The sequence below is a fragment of the Thunnus thynnus genome, chromosome 20 (genome assembly GCF_963924715.1).
Source record: "Thunnus thynnus chromosome 20, fThuThy2.1, whole genome shotgun sequence".
NCBI lineage: Eukaryota > Metazoa > Chordata > Actinopteri > Scombriformes > Scombridae > Thunnus > Thunnus thynnus.
The window spans coordinates 18,289,324-18,315,294 of NC_089536.1; the positions used below are offsets into that span (position 1 = coordinate 18,289,324).

The 25,971-nt window shown below is 40.3% G+C and overlaps 3 protein-coding genes across 6 annotated transcripts; 2 read left to right on the plus strand and 1 right to left on the minus strand.

Annotated features, from left to right (window-relative positions):
* The first annotated feature begins 284 nt into the window (after positions 1-284).
* On the plus strand, positions 285-8,554 carry LOC137172659 (WD repeat domain phosphoinositide-interacting protein 1-like). The gene is made up of 12 exons (XM_067577193.1): positions 285-717; positions 2,115-2,197; positions 2,702-2,871; positions 2,993-3,089; positions 3,256-3,353; positions 3,479-3,571; positions 3,666-3,736; positions 4,301-4,408; positions 4,935-5,099; positions 5,188-5,295; positions 6,238-6,377; positions 7,214-8,554. Exons 1-12 carry the CDS (start codon positions 641-643, stop codon positions 7,333-7,335), a joined length of 1,332 nt encoding a protein of 443 aa, XP_067433294.1. The 5' UTR covers positions 285-640; the 3' UTR covers positions 7,336-8,554.
* On the minus strand, positions 8,112-21,082 carry arsg (arylsulfatase G). 2 transcript variants are annotated; one of them, XM_067577192.1, is made up of 11 exons: positions 20,991-21,082; positions 16,289-16,519; positions 15,826-16,061; positions 14,614-14,728; positions 13,861-14,007; positions 10,771-10,985; positions 10,580-10,660; positions 10,330-10,438; positions 9,950-10,070; positions 9,745-9,835; positions 8,112-9,269 (listed from the first exon to the last, which is right to left on the minus strand). In XM_067577192.1, exons 2-11 carry the CDS (start codon positions 16,504-16,506, stop codon positions 8,989-8,991), a joined length of 1,614 nt encoding a protein of 537 aa, XP_067433293.1. In that variant the 5' UTR covers positions 16,507-16,519; positions 20,991-21,082; the 3' UTR covers positions 8,112-8,988. The 2 variants fall into 2 exon arrangements, with proteins under 2 accessions (XP_067433293.1, XP_067433292.1); XM_067577191.1 differs by lacking the exon at positions 20,991-21,082 and adding an exon at positions 19,578-19,663.
* On the plus strand, positions 19,170-25,698 carry LOC137172657 (monocarboxylate transporter 7-like). Of its 3 annotated transcripts, none has more exons than XM_067577187.1 (6): positions 19,170-19,435; positions 22,315-22,554; positions 22,734-22,877; positions 23,013-23,141; positions 23,469-24,479; positions 25,134-25,698. In XM_067577187.1, the coding sequence occupies exons 2-6, from the start codon at positions 22,317-22,319 to the stop codon at positions 25,436-25,438; spliced, it is 1,827 nt and encodes a 608-aa protein (XP_067433288.1). In that variant the 5' UTR covers positions 19,170-19,435; positions 22,315-22,316; the 3' UTR covers positions 25,439-25,698. The 3 variants fall into 3 exon arrangements, with proteins under 3 accessions (XP_067433288.1, XP_067433290.1, XP_067433289.1); XM_067577189.1 differs by lacking the exon at positions 19,170-19,435 and adding an exon at positions 19,745-21,554; XM_067577188.1 differs by lacking the exon at positions 19,170-19,435 and having other exon boundaries at positions 21,580-22,554.
* Positions 25,699-25,971: the final 273 nt, after the last annotated feature.

A 25,971-nucleotide genomic window follows, 5' to 3' on the forward strand; every position in this document is an offset into this window, starting at 1 on the left:
TTTGCATTTGGGTTTAATGATGCAAGCTGAATTTTGGTCAAATAACACCATAAACTCTCCAATGATCGACGTGAGAACAACTTGATACGTCTTTTATCCAATGAAATCATCAAAACAATTCCTCGTGACAAGACTGAAAGTATAACTGGCCAATCAACAGTTTTTCCTTTAAATAGGCGGCTCTCATGTGATTGACAGCTCTCTTGTCGAATCAAAGAGAGCCTTTAAACAGTTCGTCCAATAGAAATTCCGGAAAGGAGGGCATGACATGTTACCGCCAGCCAATCGTGAGGCACCTCAGAGTGACGCATCCACCCATCAGCTGTTTTTGTTTTGCTGTGTGAATTATTGGAAGTTAATAACATAATAATAACAACAGTGTCGACCGACTAAAGTGAAACAGCTCACTACGCAGCTGTTTTCGTTTATCTCGTGTCCAGTTCAGATTTGAGATCATTCACTCGGTGCCGCATGTGTGCCGTCTGATCCAACCAGCCCGGACATTCCTCTCCCTGAAGACTGTGAGCGTGGCGCTTGGAGTCGGGGAGCAGAGGAGGGGAAGCGGGTTCCGGCGGGGATCGACCCGAGCCCAAGGCCTCCGACCTCGGTCAGCGAGAGGAGTGGGAAATTGGCGGCTCCGATGGAGTCCCAGGACGCGCCGGACGGCCCCGAAGTGCACCGAGGCTTCATCTGTGCCTCGTTTAACCAGGACACCACGTAAGCGACCTGCGGGCTGGGCCCAGCATGAACTCAATCTCCTTGATGCACCTGACTGTTGCATAATTATTTTCAGTCGCATTTACATACACTGGTTTATTTTCTGGTGTTTCCTAACAGCGCAGGCAGTTGTATGTTTGCGCCCAAAACGAAACCACACTACTCTGTATGCCTTACTAAAACTTCTAGATATGTCCCTCCCTGCCAGCTGAAAGTGAAGTAGGCCACTGTGTTAATCTTCAAGGCCTGTTGCACATTAAACTAGACATTTGGTCACCAAAGTTCTGGCTGCTGTGTAATGAGACACAGCTTGATAAAACGTTTTGAAAACAGGCCTATTCTAGTGTCTCATGTAAGTCTCCTGCTTACCTCATGACTCATGATTGACATACACTGTTTATTACATGATAATTATTAGCATATTAACAGCAATATTACTTTAAAGAACAAACAGATGTTTCTGTGTCCTTTTTTGGCTCTTCAATTATTTTGAGGACTCACATCTGTGCTGCAAGTGTCCATTTTTTTTCCATGTTTAAAGATTATTAAAAGGGTAAAATCCAGCAGAACTCACTGACTTCTTCAGTTACAGGTGTTCCTACTTACATTAACATCTCCCCTGGCACTGATTGTAAAACTAAGCAGGTGGCCAAACAGTAAACCCGGCTTTGTTATCGCTTATCTTCAGCCATGATAAAATAAAGCAATCTTCTCCTGGGGGTAATTAACGTATTTTAATGGAAACTGTGTTATGGTGATGTTATCTAAACAAGATAAGATAAGACAGACAGACAGAAATCATGTCATACATGGCTACGAAGATGAAGTAAAGCCTGGATATGACCTGTTTACTGCCTCATGCTCCTTACTGTCAGTTATGGCCATACGTTGGCCTCATGCTATTATTACAGCATGACCAATGATGGTTCAGTTATCAGCAGTGCTTTAAAGAGGTCCCTTCAGCTCATGCCTTATTGAGCAGATCATACATACACATTACTGAAAGTACCATATCTATAATATTTCCCTTGATGTCTATTAATAATTGTATGGTCAGTGGTATACAGCATCCTTTCCTTATATTTCACCTCCTGGTGTGTGGAGCATTATACAGATTGAGGGTGAGGGTTAGGGTTAACCCTTAACCCTAATGCTTTGAGAATGGTAAAGTATAATCCTATGATTTTTAATAGCATCCATTCACTAATCTGTTCTGGTAATAAACAAACAAAATAAGTATTTTTGGGATTATCTTATTGGGACAAGGATATACTTTATGTGCATTGTGCATCCCAACAAACGAAATATAATCACCGTGTTATTATGGTTTTTTTCACTTGGTTTTTTTCACCAATGGTGGATGTGTAATCTTGTTCATGTGTGTGCGTGTGTTGTAGTTCTCTGTCGGTGGGCACCAAGACTGGCTACCAACTCTTCTCAGTCACTGCTGCGGACAAGCTGGACTGCATTCATGAGGGAGGTAAGAGTTTTAAAATGAGCCATACATGCATATGTATGTGATGTCTCAGGACAGCTCACCCCAAGGATGCATGTCTGTGCACTTATTTGTAAAAACTCAACCATGCATAAACTAAGTACACTGTGACACAGCAGCATCCCCACCCTAAGCTGACATATAAGTCTACACTGTATTATCTGATCTGTGGTCAGGTTCACCTTGGTCATACAACAGCTCAGACAGGTCGCTGCATGTTTGCTCTGCTGCGTGTGGAGGGTAAACACAGACGAACGTTCAATTTTCTCATCCTCATTAGCAGCAACGAAAGAGATACTTTAGAGTCAGTTTGAGGAAGTTTTGTGGTCACAAAATGTTCTCTTTTTCTGGCAACTAACAGTTTCCCTTTATGTGTAATTAATGTGGGTTTGTAGTCGAGTGTAATAGCAGTCAAGCCATTGTCCCTTTTTATCAAAGTGCAAGAAAATATATAGGAATGTAATAACAGCTCTCTTGTCCCTCTCTCAGTGGAGTGTCCGGACGTGTATATAGTGGAGCGGCTGTTCTCCAGCAGTCTGGTGGTGGTGGTCAGTCTGTCCATGCCACGGCGAATGAACGTCTATCACTTTAAGAAGGGCACAGAGATTTGTAACTACAGCTACTCCAACAACATCCTCTCCGTCAGGCTCAACAGGCAGGTAAGAACAAGGAACAGATCTCTCCTTACCTGCAAGCCTCAAAAGTTGTTGCTTCTGGTTTGTGTTGCCAAATATATTTTGTTACATTTAATTATTTCTCCATCTGTCACTGTCACCTCAGCGACTGGTGGTGTGCCTGGAGGAGTCAATTTACATCCACAATATCAAAGACATGAAACTACTCAAGACCCTGCTCAACACACCCACCAACCCCTCAGGTACACTCAAAGCATCGAAACCATAGATTTAGCAATATAATGATGCACATGCGCGATTCTGGTAAGGTTTATTGACGTGACATAAAAATGGCAGGAAACTAGAGTCCAGGAGAGGTTGAACATGAGAAGGGACATATCTTAAATTATCCTCTGTTCTGCCTCGTAGGTCTCTGCGCCCTCTCTGTTAACCACAGTAACTCCTACCTGGCGTACCCCGGCAGCGCCACCATCGGAGAGATCACTGTCTACGATGCCAACAGCCTGGTGAGGCCTCAGTCAACTCTTAACATAGCAACAAAGGCAAAAATTGCAGTCTCTTGAAAAACCCACAAGGGGAAGCACCAGTGTCTGTGCTGATGTCATTAGAAAGCGCTTGTTTGCCCCTTTAGAGCACCGTGACCCTGATCCAAGCCCATGACAGTCCCCTGGCAGCCCTCACCTTCAATGCCTCCGGCACCAAACTGGCCAGCGCTTCAGAGAAAGTGAGGACTTGATTCCTTCTTATCCCTCCTTTTTTTTTCTTGCTGTTTCTTTCATTATCCACTAGCCTCTGTCTGACCACTTTCTCCTCTACAGGGTACCGTTATCAGAGTCTTCAGCATTCCCGAAGGGCAGAGGCTGTTTGAATTCCGCCGAGGGATGAAGAGGTTAGTGCTCCTATTCATATTATTTTGGAAAAGAATAGATAGCCTGCCATGCAGATCCAGCAGCTGTATATTGAGATTATTCATGGTAGTGGTACGACAGAGGTTAAAAGAGGGATAGTGACAGGAAGGTTAGTAGCACCATCTTATTCTTCAACACTTAGTGTTCAGGTGAGTAAGTCACTTGACTCCTGCTGCTCAGTAGTCAATGGTAGACGGCTGTGGATGCACTGTGTAGCGTCCAGTGTCAATGACCAATGACAGTGACATATCAGTGATTAAAGCAGCAATGTGAGTAGTGGAATAGTGGAAATGTTAGACTCAGACACACTAGGGAGGTTGTTTTTCACACACACTCACTCACACACTCTAAAAACATGGACTAAAGTTTACATTTATTGTAAGAGCTTAATATGTCTAAAACGATCATGTGTTTATGTTCGGTTTTCAATACAATATTTACATTTAATCTCAACTGTTTTGTCCTTTTCTTGCTTTGTTTGTGTGTGTGTGTGTGTGTGTGTGTGTGTGTGTGTGTGTGTGTGTGTGTGTGTGTGTGCGCGCTAGATATGTTAGCATCAGCTCATTGTCCTTCAGTGCAGATGCCCAGTTCCTGTGTGCCTCCAGCAACACTGAGACAGTCCATATCTTTAAACTGGAGCAGCACAGCCCCAGGTAAACACACACACACACACACACACAAACACACACACACACACACACACACACACACACACATACATTTCTATTGTTAAACCAATCCATAGATAAACCAACTTAAATTCAATGTCCTCATGATACTGATGTAGGCATATAATACAGTAATACATATCTAGTATGATAACATAAGGGCAGTAACCGTGGTTGTGATGAGTTGTAGTCTGTATGCCTCAGCAGTAGTATTGCTGGTTCTTTCATCCAGATCAAAATAAACCCTTGTATTTTCTGGGGACATTTCCCTTCTGAGGATTAACATTACAGCTTTTGTCCAAAGCGACTTACAATAAGAAGTGATTTCTCTGTATTAATAGTGATTTCCCCCATTATCCTTTCCTGAACCTGAGTGCTGTTTGTATAGAATGACTGGCATCCAAAATTCAATTTTAAAGAAAAAAATCAGAATGTCTCCAGTAATGATTTCTATGATTTTTAATGCAACATTTTTGCATCTTTAACCATGACTCCTGTTGTTATCTTCTAGTCAAGAGGAGCAGTCTCCTACATGGTCAGCGTATGTGGGCAAAATGTTCACAGCAGCCAGTACCTACTTGCCCACCCAGGTGTCTGACATGATGCATCAGGACAGAGCCTTCGCCACTGTTCGACTCAACATGTTTGGCTTAAAGAACATCTGTGCCCTGGCAACGTAAGGCAGAGCGAGAGAGAAGACAAGGATGTTTTTAAAGTCTGTATATGTGTGGGCTCACTCCTATCTTGTGTGTTTTGTTTTTCAGCATTCAGAAGCTCCCTCGCCTGCTGGTGGCATCCTCAGATGGGTATCTTTACATTTATAATGTGGACCCACAGGATGGAGGCGAGTGTGTCCTGGTCCAGAAACACAGGTATGTTTGAATTTAAAAACATGTAGAGTGAGATGGGAGGATTTTTTGAGATTTGGAGGCAATATTGGCACTATAACAAAATCACTGGGCTGCACCTTTAAGCTGACCAAAATGAAAATGAAAGGAATCTGAAGTATTGGACTTTAATTTCCAGGAATAGTTTAACATGTTAAGTAAGTAGCCCCTTTTATGTTTACCTTGCTGGCAAAATTTTAGAAACGTAAAATAAGAACAAAAGTATTTCAAAAAGTATTTTATTGGAAATACATGGCTTCACTGAGGGTTCAGTTGACTATTATTTTGACAATACACAATACCAGAATTAAATGTGGACAAACAAGGTGCATCTATTGAGCTTCTGGTGGCATGGCACTGCTGTGATCTGGGCTCCTGTCCTGCGTTGAAAGTCTCTGCTCTAGACCTCAACAGTGGATGTATTTTTTACATAGACTTAGGGTCTGTGGAGTTGAGCAGAAGTTCATGTTTCTATTTTACCATGCAGTTATTAGAGAGTGTTATAAGATATGGTATTACAGCCTGGTATGGTACCTTGACTTGTGTATAACTGTGTATGTGCAGGGAAACCATGTGCTGTTCAAATGTTGACATTTTTTCTTTTACTATGCAGTATGTATGATTTTATCTTCTGTGTGACTGCAAGATGGAGTCTACAAATTTCCCTGCGGGGACATAAAAGTATAGCTTGTCTATCTTATTATCATCTATCTAGTGATGATGGGACTCTTTTCGCAATAATAGTCCATTTTGTCAGTGGAAACAAGTTTGTGACTTAATTTGTATTTTTACATCAAAAACTCACATTCAGTGTTGTGCAGCTTTAAAATGTAGCCTTGCTAGCTTATGTTTTCACAGCAAGTTAAACTACAGTGTTATTGCTGCGGTTACTCTCTGTCTAAGTCTCTGTCTGCTCTCCTCCTGCAGGCTGTTTGACACCAGCGAGGAGCAGGTGGAACAGAAGGAAGAGGAGAAACCAGAGGATGACTTGTCCCAACCAGCCAGCCAATCATATGCTGCCACTGTGGCTCTCCCTTCAACCCCGCCCTCCTCCACCACTCTCATGGGTAAGTTTTATACCTGAGGATAAAATGATAAAAAAAACCTTGCCAAATTGGATGATAATAATAAGTAATAGTTACTCCTTAAACCTTTGTCTACTGTGCGCTAACTATTTTAGCTGTTAGCGTTAGCTATAGCATCCATTGTGGTTATGCAACTTTTGCTTAAAGCTAAACATTAAACACTTCATATCTAAACAGAATATCACACATACTTCAAATCAAAATCCTAAAATAACAAATTGTTCCTAAATCACATTTTACAAAGTTATACAAAAATATTTCTTGAAATTACTTAAATCTCACAGAAATGTCTCTTGGCTTAATTTAAAACTTTTCAAATGGCTCATATACAGCAGATGTGATGCATAAATGCAGAAAAAAATGTACTTATAGTTGTTGTTTTTAAATTATGTTTTACAATTCTAATTGTGAAAGCAACAGCACTAACCATTGTTAGTAAAGACTGGTAGTAAACTTTCAGAAAATCCAATAGTAGTATAAATGATATCTACAGTATAAAGGGTATCAACTAATGAAAGTTAACATTAGTTCACCAGCATTTTCAATAATATATTAAACAAATGGTATGAGTAGATCTAATTGTCTTCTGAATGATGAATTTAGGGGTTGGAAGTAGAAGCCAGTGTGTACAGATTTCTTCTTTCCAGGCAAACAAAGAGTTACACAAATTAAAAGATGATTATTAACTCTTGTAAGCACCTTATTATTATTATTATAAAAAAAAGCAGCTAGCACTAGAAAGAGTTCCCAATGGAAACAGATTAGTATGCTGTCAGTAATGAGTGGCTACAAAATCTTCTCCTTCCCTCTATTCCCAGGATACTCTGAGGACGGAGGAGCCCAGAAGGGTGAGGTCATCCCAGAGCACGAATTCGCTGAGGGCCCCGTCTGTCTGGATGATGAAAATGAGTTTCCTCCAGTCAGCCACCAGAGTAACTGAACAACCCCCCCCCACCCCCCACTCCCCCTGTCCCCATGAAACGTCCCATCCCTGCATACAAATCAGACTCACTTGTTTCAAGCAGGGAGGATGGACAAAAATATTCCAAATATTGTTGAGACATTGTGCCCACCCCCACCCCCCCTTACCCCCCGCCCTCCCACATGTACCCCTGCTGGCCTAGGGTCAAATCTTGCCAGAATGTTACATCCTGGTGTTTCTGTATTATGCGTCCCTCTCACTTTTTGTAAGAAATAAAGAAAAAAAAACACTAAACAGGGTGGAAGGTCCACTCTTCATTAAAAAGAAATACATTCAGAACATCTCTTTGCTTAGACAGATTAAAATGCTGTCTGACGAATCCCATGGATAACTCCCATATTACACCATAAATGATAGTGTTACATTTTTCTAAATAATGACTGCACAGCAAGAACCATTGACAACACAGTGACATAACTGTTGCATAATATTATCATGGTAGCAGCCCTGAAGAAATAAGTCTAATCTCTGAAGAAGACATCTTGTTTTCTTTCACTTACATGTCTTAGGAATTAGCATCTGAAGATCTGTCATATTTCAATAAATGGGCATTAAATGTCACACCTCAAGAGAGAGAGGCACAAGTTCAGGTGAAGGAAGATACTTTACAAGTGTGATAACACTATTTAAATCATAATACATGCAGTAAGTATTACATGACTTGAAGATGCAGCTGTGATACTAATTATGGTAGCAGTAGATGAGACTAAAAACCTGCGGAGTCACAAATGTAACCTGATAATATATCTGGCAGAGTTGGCTCTGTGGGAGGAGCGGTCAACAGCTAAATGTGAATTGCTCGATGGTGAGCTGTACGTGACAAAGTTACAGGTCCTTGACTTTCAGTGATATCCTGAAGACCTTTTTATTTGCTACATGATGCTGAATATGTTAACATGTAAGTCATGGTTATTTTTACTTTGCTGTATTCTTTTTGAAAATGTTTTAAGTATTACACATCAACGCATAGACTTACCGTGCGTAACTATATATTGAGGATTTTTACTGTGTGTATAATGTATATATAACATTTATATATATTACTGTTGTAATAAGTAACATGGTACAGTAATACCATTGAGTTGCCAAAAGGTGGCGCTTTTAGGACACCCTCACACTGCATTGAGCTGTTCAATACTGGACATCAGAGACTCATTAAAGCTGAGAAGTAATTCAACCTCTGCTGTGTGTAGTTTTGGTGGAAAAATAATTCACGTTTAAATCCTATGTCATCATACATCTAACAACTAATAACAAGGCTTTTGGACATTTAAGTGGTTTAAGTATGTTCAACAAACATGTTTTATATTGAATTACACTGCAACGAACTGATCCATAAATTGTAGCTTTTCTTTACTGTCTCATGGTTTGATATATCTTATTTTTCCCAAGTTATTGACCTCACTCTGACCTTCTACTATCTGTCCAAAGTTTATGCCTGTTTGCACATCTGCAGCATCTGGACATTGAACCTCCCAAACAACACATTCAACAAACAAACAGCCGAGCATGTCCAAAGGAGATATTTGTCTCTACATCTGTTTGCTTACATCTGCGTGCTTCTCTTTCGGCCTTTTGTGTGAGTGTTCATGCGTGTGTGTCCTCCCACCCTCAGCCCAGCGTGCGGCAGCGGCAAACAGCTTGTGTCGGGTCACAGCAGGGCGCTGCTGACTCGTCGGTGGTGTAGTCTGCTGCGGACACAGACTTGTCAGTGGCAATGTCCCATAATAGCTCCTCCCTCCTGCGGGTGATCCTCTCTGCAGCCGCCTGGTATTCAGGTGTCCCGACATCCAGGGGTGTTTCCTCGGCCTCGTCACGTTCCAGATCAAATATCAACGGCGGGTCATGGAGCTGCTGAGTTCCTGTTGCACCACCACATGCTTCAGCTGCACCTGCAAGGGACAGGGATGTGTGTGTGCGTGTGTGTGCATTACTAAATACATAAAATACATAAAATATGGTTAAAGCAGGGGAAAATGCTTTTACATTTGTGCGTAAAAGTCTTTCTTTGGTTACTAATATTAAGGTTTGAGATGTTTTGTGTTATTGTTATTAACTTTAGTATGAATCTTAAAGCACTAAAGAATTATTGTACTCTCCCTCAATACTTGGATGCTTCACAATAAGAATGAAGCTGCTCTAATGTAGCCTTTCGAGTTATGCCCAGAAACTAATTTTGCTGACAGACAAACAGAAAGGCCATCATTTGGGTTCTGTCATGTTGACATCATGTCCTGTATAATAACTCTGATAATGTCCTGCACCCAGAGAAGTCATATTGCTGTAATTACTGTAATAACATTACATACAAGTCAGTGTCACTGTAATGTGATTGTTTTAGCTCTGTGGACCCATTTTGAAACCTACCTGTGATGTAGAACGCTTTGTATTTCCCTGTTCGGACTGCCTGCAGATCACCAAACTTCCCTGCAGCACCACTGTTAGGGTGGAAGAGAAACTACAAGAGAAAACAACTTAAGTCTGCATCAAGACCTTAACTCAACTGGATAATCCCCACTGAAAAGACTAGGAAAATTAAAAAGCTGTATCTACAACTAGGATTTGTTTGTACCTCGTGACCAGTCTGTTCACCACGCAAGAGGATATTTGTGGCATCAATGCCATCGTAACCTCTGTCTGAGGGCAGTGTTACCCCTGCCAGGGACAGAAGGGTTGGGAAAATGTCCATACCACTGTCAGAGGATAAAAAAAAAGAAGAACAGAAAAACTTTTTCTCTTGACAACTAGAAGGGAAAAAGAGGAAAATCAAATACATTTGGTCAAGAAATAAATGTCTCCAACTGCATCTTCCAGCCTAATGAACAAGTAGTGTGCCTCAGTAAACAGGGGTGGCGTCCTTTTGTACATATAGGATCTACAATGTAAACGTGGGATTTACCTAAGTATTGAAGGAATTTAAAGTAGTCTCTGGGTACTGAGAAAATCGAATACCTGAGCAGGGCAGCGCTGGTGGTGTTTGCAAGGATTACACCAGGCCAATAGGCCACCGTTGGCACCCTGTGACCTCCTTCCCAGGTGGTCCGCTTAGCTGAACCCCCACCTCACATACACAGGCAAAACATTAATTAATGCATATCAGGATTCACAGCAATATGATGGACAGTAGCTATAACCACATCAATTGTTCTCATAAAAGCATGCATAAAAAGCTAGTTTTGAATCAGGATTAGTTTTTTTATACCTCTGCTGCTCTGCCACTTTCCTTCGAAAGGTCCTACACTTCCTGCATATTGACACTTCTGTTCCCAAGGACCGTTGTCACCTACATGTAAAGCATACATACTGTATAAGACTGTGTATATGGCCTTTGTAGGATAATAGTGACACTGGTGGTGTGTAAGAACAGATATAGACAGACAACAGTTGACTAACCGGTGAACCAGATGAGAGTATTGTCTTTGTCTGTGTCATCAGAAGCGCTCTTTACCGCCCCCACCAGGCTGTCCATCTCTCGCAGGCTGGCAGTGTACACTCTGCTGTCATGTGGGTTATGGGCAATGGAGGGGGTGTCTGGAGGGAGTGGAGGGGCCAAGGGAACGTGCATGTGAGCCAACGCTATGTAGAGAAGGTAGGGCTGCTCTCGCTCCCTGCAGAGACAAGTATGACAGACAAGTTTCTTGTGAATTTGTATTACCACACAAGCAGATATCATGAGATGTTTACCACATCTAAACTCTACATCAGCAAATTTCTCTAATTAGCCCTTCCTCTATGGTTGCTAAGAGGCCTTTTTCATGACAGACATTTTGACTTTTTATTGTAGGAAAAGCACGGGTGTAATTAATAACGTGTCCCATGTCAGTGAGCCAACAGGCGTAACACCAGAGTCCTGGAGATAATATGTGTGAATGGAATGCATTATCAATGTTATAGTTACACCTGTACCTCTTCTGTTATGATGTCCAAATGTCTGCCATGACAACTATTCTGCTGCAATTCACCCAAAGCTGGAAATATAAATACCCAACTTCTATGTCAGAGAAACCACATCTGTACATGTGTGGTCCAAATACTGTATGTAAAGATATATATACAGACTGTGGGTCCAACTCAGAAAAACTAAGTGGGAATCAGTTATAAACTGCTGAAAACTGAACTGCTGTGTAGCATTCATAGTGTATGACTACTTGAGGAGATTTTTTCCTTGCTGCTGTTGCCAAGTGCTTGCTCATGGGGTAATGTTGGGTCTCTGTAAATTAAAGAGTACGCTTTTGACCTGCTCTATGTGAAAAGTGCCCTGAGATAACTTCTGTTGTGATTTGGTTCTATAGAGATAAAACTGACTTGACTTGACTTGACTTTAAAGTCCATATTGCAGAACAATTTCATCCAATTTTCCTTGTGGGAATGTGGACTTTCTGACATGTCTGGAACACAACATTAGTCACTTCAATGACCTCCGTCAATGAATGAATACTGTTTGGTTTTAACAGTGCATGACTCATAACCGCTGCACTCATTCACATGACCCCGTACAATAGCATGAAGGCATGTTGCTTTTCACAGACAGCTGCAAACAGCAGGGCTCACCGCCCTTCCAATATATACACACACACACACACAGACAGACACACACACACACACACTTTCCGTATTATACTACTACCAGCATTCTCAACTCCATCTAGGCAAGTTGAAAAAGCTTGTCTGTCTAAAATATCTACAGACAGTTACAGTCAATATGCCCGTTTGTACCTGAATGATGTGTATTTTCTTTTCAAATTAGTTTAAGACCACAAAATATAGCATAATTAACACTTCCTCGACACACTCAAAAAACACAAAAAATAATCATTGTAAGCTTCACAAAGGCAGTACTTGATGTAGGGCTATTGTATTTTATTGCATTACACTGTATTGGCAGGTCTTCTTGTTATTAATACACCATCAGGAAATAGGATCCAGATAAGCTGATCTGGGCTTAGGTTAGGCGCTATGCTTTACAGGATTCGACTGGTGTTGCTTTATCTTTTTGTATCAACAAATCCTATAAAAAAGACCAAAACCAACTTGTGTAGCCAAAGCCTGATTTACAATAGCTAATGTGTCTGTGCTACAGAACTCCAGTGTTATCCAAAAAAACACTAAAAACACATGAAATTACCATACCATTGCACTTGGGTGACATGCATAACCCCAACCTTATCAATTAAGCGAGTAACCAAGCAGGTTAGATTTATCAAAAACCTCTTGCTCAATCCAGAGCTTCTGGATCCACACTTTGGCCGAAACGACGAAGGGGGTAATACATCCCATAGACCTTGTAGATGTACTGTACAAAGTTGTTTAAAGACGCCGCTCAGTGGGATGATGCTTGTTTGCCGACATACCAGTGGGACAGTGTGTCACATCTGGCTGATGGGAATCACTGTGATGCTGCTGTAAGACAAGAGTTCTGTGTTTTCTAGACATACTTCAGAGGCCTCATCTCAAAGCCCCATTGAAGCAAGATGAAGGCAAAGCTTGTATGTCAATCAGATTTCTGGCAGACACACAGACTGATGTCCTACTTTGTGGCCTGCAGCACTTTCTCTCTTCTCAGTACGTGGTCATGTGCATGTCATAGAAAGGTCATGAACTACAGGTGGTTACAAATATTAGCATCTGCCACAGATTTATCTTATCTTCCCTCCTCATGTTCCACCAACTGAACTAAAGTACAGAGATATCCTCGGGTAATAGTCACACCTAATGAAACATTGTTCAGATCTCTCTACTGATAACAGCTGCACATTGCCAAAAAAAAGCAGAACTCCAAGCAGCAATAAACTGAGGAGCTTCTGATTGAGAGACCTTAATGTGACAGACCAAACTGTCTTTTGGTCTGTTTGTCTGTTGTGGTGGACAAGGTTATGCGGTACGAACCATGACTCCATAGCACAAGGGAGTTATTTGTTACATAGTGACCTTGAGCCTCCAAAATAAACACATTTTTTGGGTTCTTGCCATGATCAGGTGATATTTCTCAAGGTGACATGGAAGAAATCATTGCAGTGAACTTCTTGAAAATTTCACCACAGTGTGTTTGTGTGGGTGTCTTATTCCCCTATTGACAAACACATGGCAGCGATCTCTTCAGGATCTTATTACATTTGAATTCTTAAGCCCCCCCCCCCCCCAGACATACACACACGTGCACAGACTAGGTTTCAAAGACTGCTGAGCCAGAGGACAACATACTGACACCAAGAGAAGCTTGTTGTTTCAATCTTCAGGGCTGGTTTGGCACAAACACACAGGTTGCCCAATTAGGTTCAGCAATAACAGTGTTACAACCTCGAGGACATATTCATTCACAGTGTATTTGCACTGCAGCAGCCTGTCACCATCTAATACAGGGAACTCAAACAGAAACATCCAGGTTTTTACAATATCAATACAGGGTTTGTCCCATGTAACACAGATCAAGAGCCAAATATATACTCTTATCATATATTGTGTGTCTTTGCAGCTGTACTGTACCTCGCGTTGTGTATGATTCTGAGTGCAGCAGATTTGTACTGTTCTGTTAGAGTCCACAGGTCAAGAGGCTGCTCCACAATACTGATGTTTTCAATCAGAGGAAGGCCCACTTTGGAATAACAGCCTCCAGGTACATGTCTCTTCAATCTACAATATAGCATAATAACAGCATAAATGGTTAGAGTGAGTGTGTGTGTTTAACAAGGTTTGGAATTAGTTGAAGAGGTATTGAGAGGCAGGGTGTAGTCTGATCAGAAAGGAAGCAGTTGATAGATACTACTTACCTTGCATACATCATTAGCTCTTGCTAATTTGAGTAACAGGGTTTGTTGGTGTTTGGTAAATCATGAGCTGGTTGTGTTAAAATACTGCACATGCATTCATCCCTCTCAATTCTAGGTTTTCAACACTCACTTGGGGCTCACGTTTTTCAGTTTTCCAATTACTTTCCGATGTCAATACCAGGATGGAGGGAGGTACATAGACTGAGGTAGACTAGTGAATTTGAGTGTCAAATTCTAGTATTTTTCAAGAACTTTCAAGGACAATTTATTTTCCACCCTTACATGTTAAAGTTCTATCAAATGCACAAACTTTCAAAGGTTTTCAAAGGTCCTCTGGGAACACTAGAGTTCCGATGTTGCTCTGTACATGTACTTGCAAATATGCATAAACAGCCCATTGGTCAGGATAACAATTTCCATACTGGCCTGAGAGTGTCATATTTGTTCAAGTAGGAGCACAGAGCCACACCTGATCACTTGAGGTCCAGATGAGTCACAGGGGAAGCACTGTGGTAGATTATATCCAGGTATGTCAGTACAGCCCATGTCATTACTGTAAGGAATACCGAAGTAGTAGTCAAACCCTGTCCAGGAGACAAGAAACATGGTAACACATATGTATATCTTGGCCAACAAAACGGTTAAAAGATGCTGATATGTGGATCACCTGTTAGTATCTTGTTCCACAATAACAAATATAATGTGATGTACAGGCTGAGGGCAGATGAGGTGAGGTGGAGGTGATTGACTACTGCCCTAGAAATGAATGAGAAGGTGGGGGAGGGGGTGGTGGCTAATGGGATAAGAGCTGGTGGGTGGTGGTTGTTGAGTCAGCTGTAGGCGAAGAGTCAGGAGCAAGTCTGTCATCTCACAAAACACAGCTGCAGGGAGTTCGTTATTAGTGATCCTGTTCAGTGTGTTCCCTGCAGCTAGGCTGGTGGACTCACTCCCACACTTAATGTGGCTGGAAAAGCCAAGAAAGACCGACAGATGCCATAACCCTGAACTGGAAGAATGTTGTGCAATAGATTGGTGCTCACATCTCATTGTTTTATGTTGCACATACGCTTTTTAAAATAATGTGAAATCCTTCCACTGTTAAAAGCTTCTATGTTAAACTGTATTTGCATCTCAGCAATTCTTCTGTTGCTGATAGTACAGCGGCCATTTTGCAGACTGTTAACACTGGACCCTAACCTGTTTTATTTCTACTGTATGTGTAAATTTTCTATGTATCTGTGTATCTATGTATCTATATATATATATATATATATATATATATATATATATATATATATATATATACACACACACACACACACACAATCAATTTACCCTCTGTTTCTATTTTCCTATTTGCATCTCACTCTTCTATTTCTTCTTTTCTTGTTACAGCTTGTGGCTGGAACGTGCCAGTTTCCTAAGGGCTTACTGTGGTTTCAGATAACTTTATTTCATTTCACCTGTATGTTTACAAAAGGCTGTTTGTTTCATACCCAAAGCCAATCTCTATATGGTCTCAATTTAGGCGATTTGGGGCGTTTTTTGTGATCCCACTTTGTGCTTTAAAATATATATAAACCAAATTCACACACCTCTTTGTGAAATTCCAGTCTGATCCCCTGTTGCATTTAGTTGCATCTTCAGAGATTTGTGGTATAAATGTCAAAGTTCCACTTACCTCTTTTAGTAGGACTATATGGTCCATTATGGCCAAGATGCCATTTCCCGATCATGGCAGTGTAATATCCTGCCTTCTGTAGTAGCTGGGGCAAGGTAACTTCAGACAAAGGCAAACCGGCCACAGAGCGCACAGCAAAGTTATGAGTCACCCCGTTCCTTAAGCCATAGCGTCCGGTCAGGATGGCAGCACGGGATGGAGAGCAGGTTGAGGCTGGAGAGTGGAAGTCTGTCAATCTGGAATAAATATTTTTTATTTTGTTGACAATCAGAAGTGAATGTCACATATCCTTCCGTTCATACTCAGGCTTAAACGATATGTAACCTTTGCCATGCAGTCTCACTCTACCATTTTGAAATATCATTACACACATGAACACCATTCCAATAATAGGATTTATATGACATGGAATCTAGCTCTACATAACAGATCAGCTATAAAAATAAATGAATAAATTCTCTACCTTAGTCCTTGCTGGGCCATCATGTTGAGGTAAGGTGTATTGTTTGCCTTCTCTTCAGGCTGGTTAGCATCCAGGTCACCCCAGCCTATATCATCGGCCAGTATGATGATGAAATTGGGCTTCTTGCTGGGCTTATCAACTCCATGCTGGGACACCATGTGCAGAAGCAGGCCACATAGCAGCATCCCAGACAGCAGCAGAGTGAAACCCTCCGCCATTTTGGCTCAAAGTCTGCAAAAGGTTACATGTTTTATTTAAAGCTTAAGCAGGCACACAATCTTTAAACCATGAGCAGCACAGCCACACACTGTGAACACAATGATATTCAGTACATACAAGACATAATGCAAAGTCTGCAGAAACAAATGTAGGTATGAAAGTGAGTGAGAGAAACTCCAGACAGACATTATAAAAAGACACTTGATATGCAAACATTTGTCAAATTGGCAATTTGACTTTTCAGCTAACTAACACAAAAGCATAAAAAGTACATTCAAATAACTAAAAGAAGGTATCCGTTTTTAGAGGGTAAAGGGTGTTTGTAACTGTAACAAACTTAGTTCACTTCACTTCGCTCTCTCTAAAAGTTCCGCCTTCACTGTACACATAAGGAAAATGATGAGGTAAATATCATATTTTCGGACCAGCAGTGCAATCGTCTCCCTACAAAACACATTTCTGTGGAATTTAAGTACATACTCTATTTTTCTTATGCCATGAAAACACAACTCTGTTAACTTAAGAGTTATGTTTAACTCTGTTAAACACAACTTTGCTTGCCAGAGATGAGACTGTATATTTAATTTAAATTCAGTGGAGTTTTATGTATGATGGGGGTTTGAGTGTGTATGTGTGAGAGAACTGTAAAATATCCCTGTATGAGATGAAGCTGTAATCATTTATATCTGATCGTGTTTGTCATGGTGGGTGGCTCATGTTGACTGAGCAATATAAGGTTGCTCTCCCACTGAGATCTTGAGCTGAACAGCTTTGCACTGCAGCAATTTTATAATACACTGAGTTATCTATCAGCCAGCAAGCCAGCCAGCTGTTCATCTCTATAGACATAGCATATGTTATTTAGATTACATACAGTGAGGTCCAACATACTCAGCCCAATAACAAGATCTGGCTGTTTCCATCATTTCTGAAAAACTAAAACACTTTTTTTAAATGTGTTTTTACTTTGTATTAAAAATAAATTATTTATTGCAGATACAAATAAGATCTTTGAAATATATCTAAAATTGTCCCTAAATTGTTAGATTAACACTTTGGAAAGTGTGAAATGTTTTAGTATTTTGACAAATATTGCCGGATACTGACAAAATGAACATGGTAGTAATCAATACAATTGACGTAAACTTAAAAAGGATTCTGTTGGTAATGTTGTGGAAAGAGTTAGTCAGTTTGAGGTCATATTGACATTCTCAGTGCTAAATTATCCCAATGCCAGACATGTAATGATATACAGTATATAAAGTACCAGTCAAACCTTCTGACACACCTTCCCTTTCACTTGAATGATAAAATGTGTCCAAACTCATATATAATGGTGCTGTATATACTGTATATATCTATTTTCAGAAAGGAAGAAAAGGAAGGTCCAACAGAATGCACAATTAACTGCTTAATCACTCTAAGATGTCATGTAAACTAGAAACCTGGTTTCTGTAATCAGGGATTAAGAGAAATACAGCTACTTTTCCTGCCTTAACCCAGTGTCTCACAATAACCTGGTTTCTTGTTGGCATGTAAACACAGTGACAGTGATAAAATCAGTGGAAGGTATGCATCTCTGAGTGTGACTCAAACAGGTCTAAAGTTATTTGCATTTACCAAATATGCCTTTCTTCTTCCTCGCACCAGTAAATCAAGTTAAACTTGAATATCAGCGTCTCATTACACAACAGATCAAAATCTAGGTCCAAGACACAAAGCTATTTGACAGTGAATTTTCTTCGCCAATGTGTACAGCCGAAGTGCAGGTAAGACAAACAAAAACACATTTCCATTTAAAGGACAGGGTCACCATGTTTCAAGTCTAAAACAATAGTCAGGTGTCCATATGAACACTGAAAGAGTTTTTGCTCATTGTAGTAGTTCTTCCTGTTCACACTGGCTATTAAAAGATCCTCTTCAAATGCGCTTTCAATATGTCATTTTGTGCAAAAACATATTTAACAGTTGATCTGAAGCTTATATGAGGCTTCAGCAGTCTGAGTTAGTCATATCAAGTAGATATCTGCCACATTTACAGTGTTTTTAGTATAAAATTCTTTGTTGTGTTTCCTCAGACAGTGTTTCCCTGTTGAGCTGCGGTGGAAGTATAGTAACAAAAAGAGGGACTTGGGGGCTAAAAAGACTAATGTTGAAATATATCTACTTGATTGGACTAATTAGGATGTCTGAAGCTTCATATTAGTTTCAGATAAACTTTTAAATACATTTTTGCATTTTTAAATACATTTAGGACTGTGGATTTTGGTCTCCATCGCTTACATTGGAAGTGCATTATGAAGGGATCTTCTAATAGCCGGTATGAACAGGAGGAGTGATTACAGCAAGAAAAACCTATTTTAATGTTCATTTGGGCACACTGCTATTGTCTGCTATTAATATCAGTAAATCTACCATAGAGGATGAAACAAAAGCTGTGTCCAAGGACAAAGTTTATATTTTACAGGTGCAATGAGAGAATCTATACAAGGAGATGTTCACATGTTTCACAATGTTTTATTACATTAGTGAAAAAATAAGTGTATAATTATCAAAGCTTGAGCAACACTGACACTTATGCACAATAACAATCACACACACATACACACATACACACACACACACACCACACCAGCGATGAACTCAGACTTCCCCTAAACAACTCTGCACCCCACAGCTGAAGGGGCTTGTGGGGAGGGAACTGGTTGGAACCAGCCTCTTAACCTCCCCCCCCCCCTTTCTTCGGGGAGGGGGCTTGTTCATGAATGCGGGCTTATATCAGACAGAGCATGTCTGTACGTGTGTGTGTATCTGCATGTGTATCTCTGTGAATGGGCATGTGCACGTGAGAGTATGTGTACGTAAAGTTTACAGCTGCAACGGTCGCGCGAGGGAAGGATTACCGTGTGAAACTATAGCTACACACAGGTGAGACGGACAACTTGAATATAAGCTATATTATTACAGACGAGTATGTTTTTTACTTAAACTATTGTTTATGGCAAAGTATATTCAGCACGCCTTCAATTAAGTATATACAGAGTCAAAGAGGCGATATAGAAGTACTTACAAAGTGTGTGTGAGTAGTAATTAATGTCGCTTTGCTCAGAGACCACGTGAGCCGCCGCTGGACAGACAGCGTTGCGTCAGCCGCAAGAGGACGGAACATATGGCTCCTATTACAAGTCAATACTATCACCCCTCCTCCTCATCCTAAATTAAAATACACTAATAAACTCTCCTGTTTAAAACCAATTAATGGTTGATCCTTTGCGAATTGCGGTAAAGTAGAACTATGAATCAAATGACGTGTCTCGTGCGCCTATGTGTCCAGTAATAAATCATTAAATAATGATAGGGCGTTGGATCCTGTTACAGTTATTCTTTTAACAGTAGCTGGCCATGTTACAAAGCCGGTTTGTGATGTTTTTTCTTCCATTTAGCCAAAGAAAATGAATATGATTTAAATAGTCTGACAATAATTGATCTTTTTTAGAGGTTACTTTAAAGTATTTTGTCGTTGGATTCCCAGAGGCAAAACTAGAGGCGCCTCAAGGAAGAGCAATCCAAACCATGTACATTTAGCTAATTCACATTTTTGGTCCACGCGTTATAGGTTTTAATATTTCAGCCCTAATGTCCATCATATCCTTGTTGCCTGTGACCGGAGTTCCTCCTTGTTGATGCCAGGCTGCAACTAACGATTATTTTAATTATCGATTAATCTGTTGATTATTTTCAAAGTTAATGGATTAGTTTTTTGGTTTATAGAATGTCAGAAAATGGTGATGACGTCCTCAAATGTCTTGTTTTGTCCCATCCAAGACTCAAAAACCCAAAGATAGCTTATCTAGTTTAGTTTCATAGATGACTTAAGAAAACAGAAAATATTCGCATTTTAGAAGCTGGAATTAGAGAAACTTGACTTTTTTTTCTTTTCAAAAATGCCTCAAACTGATAATTCAATTATCAATATAGTTGGAGATTAATTTAATAGTTGGCAACTAATCAATTAATTGACTTATCTCTGCAGCTCTAGTGGATTCATTTGAGTTTATTGTATTTAAGAAACTTAAAGTAATTACATCCATTGAGTCTGAGGTTTTAAAAAGAAAGTCAACTGTTGTGAGTTATAGCATAATCCTGTTACAAGGGTAATGTCTTAGTAGTTATTAAACATAAATGTTTTCTAAAACTGGATATGTTTGTTGAATATTCTGTCAAAATATTATGTCTACATTTTAATCATGAAGGTTCATTCCTGACTTTTGAAATGGTAACTTGACATACAGATATTAACTGAAGGACTTCTTACTATCTTTTTCTGTAACTTTCAACTGTCAACTCCTCAGTAACAGTGACAGGTATTGTGCATAATGTAGGTGTATATGATGACACACTGGTCTGCACTGGTGCTGCAGTATTATATCTATGACAGGTATATAGAACAGTATAAGAACACAGCATGTGTTTTTCAGCTTACCGCACAGTGATGTTTGAAGTCAGTGGGTGAAAAAAATAGATTCACACTATGCTTAGTAACATACCAGTGCAGCTTATCAAAGCCATGTCCCGTTGTGAAATTTGTCTAAAACTGGGGGAAAAGTTACACAACATGGTTCTAACTCTGGAGAATGCTGGGGTCAGACAAAATGCCCAGTAGATAATGAAACCAAACATAGGTAGGTTGAGCCAACCAGTGTTCCTAGGAAACGTAAATTAGATGAGGATTTATTCTTTCAAATCTGTAAAACATTAGAAGTCATAACCTAAGCATACATATACAGTATGATGCTGACTTGCTGTGTATAGTATATTTTGCCAAAACAGACAGATTTGTCTACAGCTCAGACACATTAAGTGTTGTCGTTTTGACAGCTGTGCTTTGCCAAGTTGTGTATCATTCTTTCATTCATTGTTTTTGAACTCTGAGGCAAAATTACGTTTACAGACATACTGTAAATAAAATTGTGTGACATTGTACTCCCATACAGGGCTGAACAAATACCATTTGAATGCTCAGTTTAGCCAGAATCAGGGCCAAAAGGTAATTTTAATGTTCTTTTTTTTTTTACATTAATAGCTAACAATGCTACTGATGTAAAAATAAATAAATGCCAGAAACATCTAATTTTACCCAATGCCTCCCCCTTGTCCTACCACCTGTGCTTTTCCATCTTTGGTTACAGCATTGACAGTGTTTGTACATTAAACAGTAGCCTGTAAGGATGCACCTATGCACTTTATTCAAAGGCAAGAGTATACAGAAAAAGGAATATAACTAAGAGGGGAAGTCATTGATCATATCTACATCATATCTACTACCCTACTCATCAGCCAGTAGCTATCAAGTCAGCTTACTACTTCTAAATTAACCTTTCTCTAATGAAAAGAGGAACAGCAGCTAGCAAAACTTTATGCTGACTTCTGTGCGACAGGTTACATAAGACAGGGGCGCACACATTTTTCTTGCAAATATGTCTGTTTTTTCTATGAGCAAAACAGAAATATTGTAATATTTGCAGCTAACTTACTCACTATGTCCCAGTGTTGAGAGGCAGCCAGGCTTAAATGATGCTAATCCTCATGTTCATGCCTTATTAAGCACCTGTACAATAATAAGCACACTACATTAACCTACTCAAGATTCACATTTACTTGGCATTTTGCGACCATATTTTACAAATGTTTTTCCTCAAGTCAGTCAACCTGTCGAAGTATAGACATTTGAATTATTTTTTTAAATTAATTTTTAAAAATTGTGCTCCACGACGCCATTCACTTAAACTGTCATTTCTCTTTACAAGACATGGCACTGTGTAGACTCAAGGGACCACGTTTCTTGGGGCCCAATGTGTACCCAGAGGCCCCTGATGGAGGCTGGGGATGGGTGGTGGCCATAGCCTTTTTCTTGGTGGAGGTTTTCACCTATGGCACCATCAAGAGCTTCGGCATCTTCCTCCAGGACCTGATGGGGGAGTTTGGGGAGACCAACAGTCGAGTCTCCTGGATTGTTTCCATCTGTGTGTTTGTGATGACCTTCAATGGTGAGTAGATGGTGAGATGAAGTGGGTGCCAAGCCTGCAAAACAAAGAAACAAGCTATTCAACACAGACTGTCTGATTGAACACTGAAATGACGATAATGTTATAAGAATTACAGTACCTTCTATGCTGTGAATGCAAAGTGTTCACCTAACAATAATTTGTTAATGTTGGGTCCTCAGGTCCTCTCTCTTCTGTGATGACCAACCGCTTTGGTTTCCAGCTTGTTGTAATGCTTGGAGGATTACTTATATCCTCTGGTACCATTGCCACAAGCTTTACCACCTCCATCAATCAAATGTACATCACCTATGGGTTAGTTGCAGGTATTGAATCTATTTCTTCTTCCTTTGTCTCCCTTTTTGAACTTCACATAATACTATTATTTGTTGAATTTGTTCTTTAGCAATGTCTTGAGCTGAATTGCAGTTTTAAATATGTGCCTCTTTTCCACTTTGCAGGTATGGGCTACTGTCTGACCTTCCTGCCCACTGTGACGATCCTGTCCCAGTATTTTAACCGTCGACGATCTCTGGTCACGGCCATGGCTTCAACTGGAGAGTCCTTGTCCATGTTTGCTCTGGCACCATGTGAGTGCAAGGATCACTGTAACTTATACTAATGAGAATTTGCAGCTCTTTAGGCAAGGTTGCTTGCATGACTTATTCTGTGGCAGGAAAAGTCTTACTCAATAAAATGTCTAAGGAAAACATTTATTCAAAGGTTCATAGGCAATTTTAATGAAGCTGTAGCTAAGAAGCACAGTTGTAATTACCACTGAGGGCACCAAAGTCATGTCTTCTGTGATCTTATGTCTGTTCCATAGCAGCCTATATACGAAGAACACCTCATACTTAATATCATGTATGTAATTTTACTGCCTAACACTCGCTCAATATCTCCTCTTGCCCCCTAAGCCTTTTCTGCACTGAGGGACCATATTGGCTGGCGGCATACCATGGCAGTGATAGGAGCCTTGCAAGCCACCATCATCATCTGTGGTGCTCTGCTTCGGCCAATCATTATCAAACCCAGAGCAACCCACGAGACAGAGACTGACAGATCATCCCCAAAGGAACTGGAAGCCCTTACTACGCAGGAAAATGTAGAAAGCGCAAACCCAGAAGACTCTATGACAAACAAGACCTCATTTGAACCAAATACCTCCTACAGTCTGGACAAAGAGTTAACCAGAGACTCTATGAGCACTGGAGACTCTGGTGTCCAGTCTCTAAAGGACACAGACAACAGCAGCCCAGAGGAGAAGACTTTACTGCAGAAGGAAGCAAGGTTAGAGAAGGAACAGAAATCTGCAGAAAACGGTATAGCAGACATTAGGGAATCAGAGACTGAGGACGTGAAAAGGAACCAAGATTCAGAGAAACAAGTTAGGAAAGATGAGGAAAAGGAATCGGGAGATGAGAAGTTATCTGCAAAGAACTCTAAACTTCTAGATTTCTCCATCCTCAGAGAGTGCAGCTTCATCTGCTACTCTCTCTTCGGACTTTTTGCCACACTTGGCTTCTTCGCCCCTCAACTCTACATCATCGAGCTGAGTGTGAGTCGAGGTGTTGAGCGGGATCGCGCCACCTACATGCTCTCTACCATGGCTGTAGCTGAAATCTTAGGCCGTTTCTCAATTGGATGGATCCTAAGCCAGAAGCGGTTCAGGAAAAAGAAGCTTCTTGTTCTTTTGGCATGTGTAATTACAATGACTGCGGATCTAGTGGGATTTACTTTGGTCACAGAGTTCTATGGCCTGGCTGTGTGCTCTGCTTTGTATGGGTTTTTTATGGGGACCCTAGCATGTACCCACATCCCTTTGCTGGCTGAGGATGATGTTGTGGGCATAGAGAGGATGTCTTCAGCTGCTGGTGTCTATGTGTTCATACAAAGCTTTGCTGGGCTGGCTGGACCCCCACTTGGAGGTAAGTTTACTAAAAATATTGGCTATGGCTCCACTTGCAGATTTTAATCACAGCCACAGCCAGGAAACGCATAATGCTATAGATATGTATGGATATAGATCAAATATATTTTATATATCTGATATATTATTCATATAATATAAAATCTAATATACAGAATAGCGTTTCATAGCATTTATTAGAATTTCTAACAGAATACCTGTTGTTTGCTTAAAAGGGGTATTCCAGTGATTTAATATTGCACTTTTGGTGCACTTGCACCAATTGAAGGGACTTGTGAGAGATAAAGAATGGTCAAAATCAGTGCAGCAGAGAATAAGATATCCTGACTTTTAGTAATTACTATGTGTAAAGCTCCAGAAATACAGGATCCTGCATTTCCTATAAGGCAACACATAAAATCCTTCCCTGCCTAGTAAAGACCAATGTCTTGCGTACTCCACAGCTTGAGTTTGTAACGCAGGCTTTACTTGAAGAATTTCTCTAAGCCCAAGCCAGGATAACCCTGGTGACATCATCAGGGTTATTTTCTCAGACTTTAGAAAGCTCCCTTCAGAACCATAGAGGACATAATACAACTGTTTTCACAGGTTAGTTAGCTAGGGTGCCCTTTTAAGTGCATAAAGTTTTCTCTGAATTCTTTTCTACCTGTAGGTGTGCTGGTAGATGTGACTCACAACTACGGATCAGCCTTCTACTCCTGTGCCATTGGCATGGCACTGAGTGCTGTGTTCCTGGGTTTAGTAAAACCTGCTAAGAAAGGATTACTCTGTAGGAAGAGGAACTCAAAATGCAACGAAGACAGACTTGAAGTAAAAGGGGACTCAGAAGAAAAGAGTGGAGGGGATAAACTGAACAATAGAACTGACAGTCCGGAGGATTGCTCAGGAGATGACAACTTGGACCACAACCAGTCGGGGGCCACGAGAGATGTCGAGGAGGTTATACGTTTTGCATGAACTGATAACACAGGATAAAGGTAATAAAACGGCAAAGCGATGTGAGAGTAAAAGACTATCTAAAGACTACTGCTGGCAGAGCGATGAGGATGGAAAGAAAGACCAATATTGAGATGCTGCTGAAGATCTGGTTTCTGCAAGCAATCTTGAGAACTTTTAGATCAAAACATGTATGTAGCAGTTGTGCCTTACATACCTGATGTACCAAACAGTGTTTTTTATAGTGTCAATTCTGTTAGAATTAAAAAGAGTAAACTATACAGTTAGCTTCTTGCTTTAACAGACAGTGGTGTGAGTGATGTGTGGAAGGTATACATCAGTTCAAAATGGACCATGTGTGATTGAGTATTAAAGGTGCTATAGTGTCAGATGTTCCAGACAGAAGAACACTAAACTTAACTGTAACACTTAAACTTGATAAACTAAACCTGCTGGTGATCGATACCATAATGATAGCCAGAAAAATACTGTGAAGCAAATTTAGCCGCGAAAACAATTAATTGCACAGCTTCTGTAACATGAAATCTATTGAA

What these genes read in the sequence shown, in the direction of transcription:
- LOC137172657 (XM_067577187.1), top strand. Translation starts at nt 22,317, where the DNA reads ATGGCACTGTGTAGACTCAAGGGACCACGTTTCTTGGGGCCCAATGTG. An exon ending in CACCTATGGGTTAGTTGCAG is followed by an intron (nt 22,878 to 23,012) that starts GTATTGAATCTA and finishes TCCACTTTGCAG; the next exon opens with GTATGGGCTACTGTCTGACC. An exon ending in CATGTTTGCTCTGGCACCAT is followed by an intron (nt 23,142 to 23,468) that starts GTGAGTGCAAGG and finishes TTGCCCCCTAAG; the next exon opens with CCTTTTCTGCACTGAGGGAC.
- LOC137172659 (XM_067577193.1), top strand. Translation starts at nt 641, where the DNA reads ATGGAGTCCCAGGACGCGCCGGACGGCCCCGAAGTGCACCGAGGCTTC. An exon ending in GGACTGCATTCATGAGGGAG is followed by an intron (nt 2,198 to 2,701) that starts GTAAGAGTTTTA and finishes TCCCTCTCTCAG; the next exon opens with TGGAGTGTCCGGACGTGTAT. An exon ending in CACACCCACCAACCCCTCAG is followed by an intron (nt 3,090 to 3,255) that starts GTACACTCAAAG and finishes TCTGCCTCGTAG; the next exon opens with GTCTCTGCGCCCTCTCTGTT.
- arsg (XM_067577192.1), bottom strand. Translation starts at nt 16,506, where the DNA reads ATGGCGGAGGGTTTCACTCTGCTGCTGTCTGGGATGCTGCTATGTGGC. An exon ending in TCTGGACCTCAAGTGATCAG is followed by an intron (nt 14,008 to 14,613) that starts GTGTGGCTCTGT and finishes GCTATATTGTAG; the next exon opens with ATTGAAGAGACATGTACCTG. An exon ending in AGAATCATACACAACGCGAG is followed by an intron (nt 10,986 to 13,860) that starts GTACAGTACAGC and finishes TTGTCTCTGCAG; the next exon opens with GGAGCGAGAGCAGCCCTACC.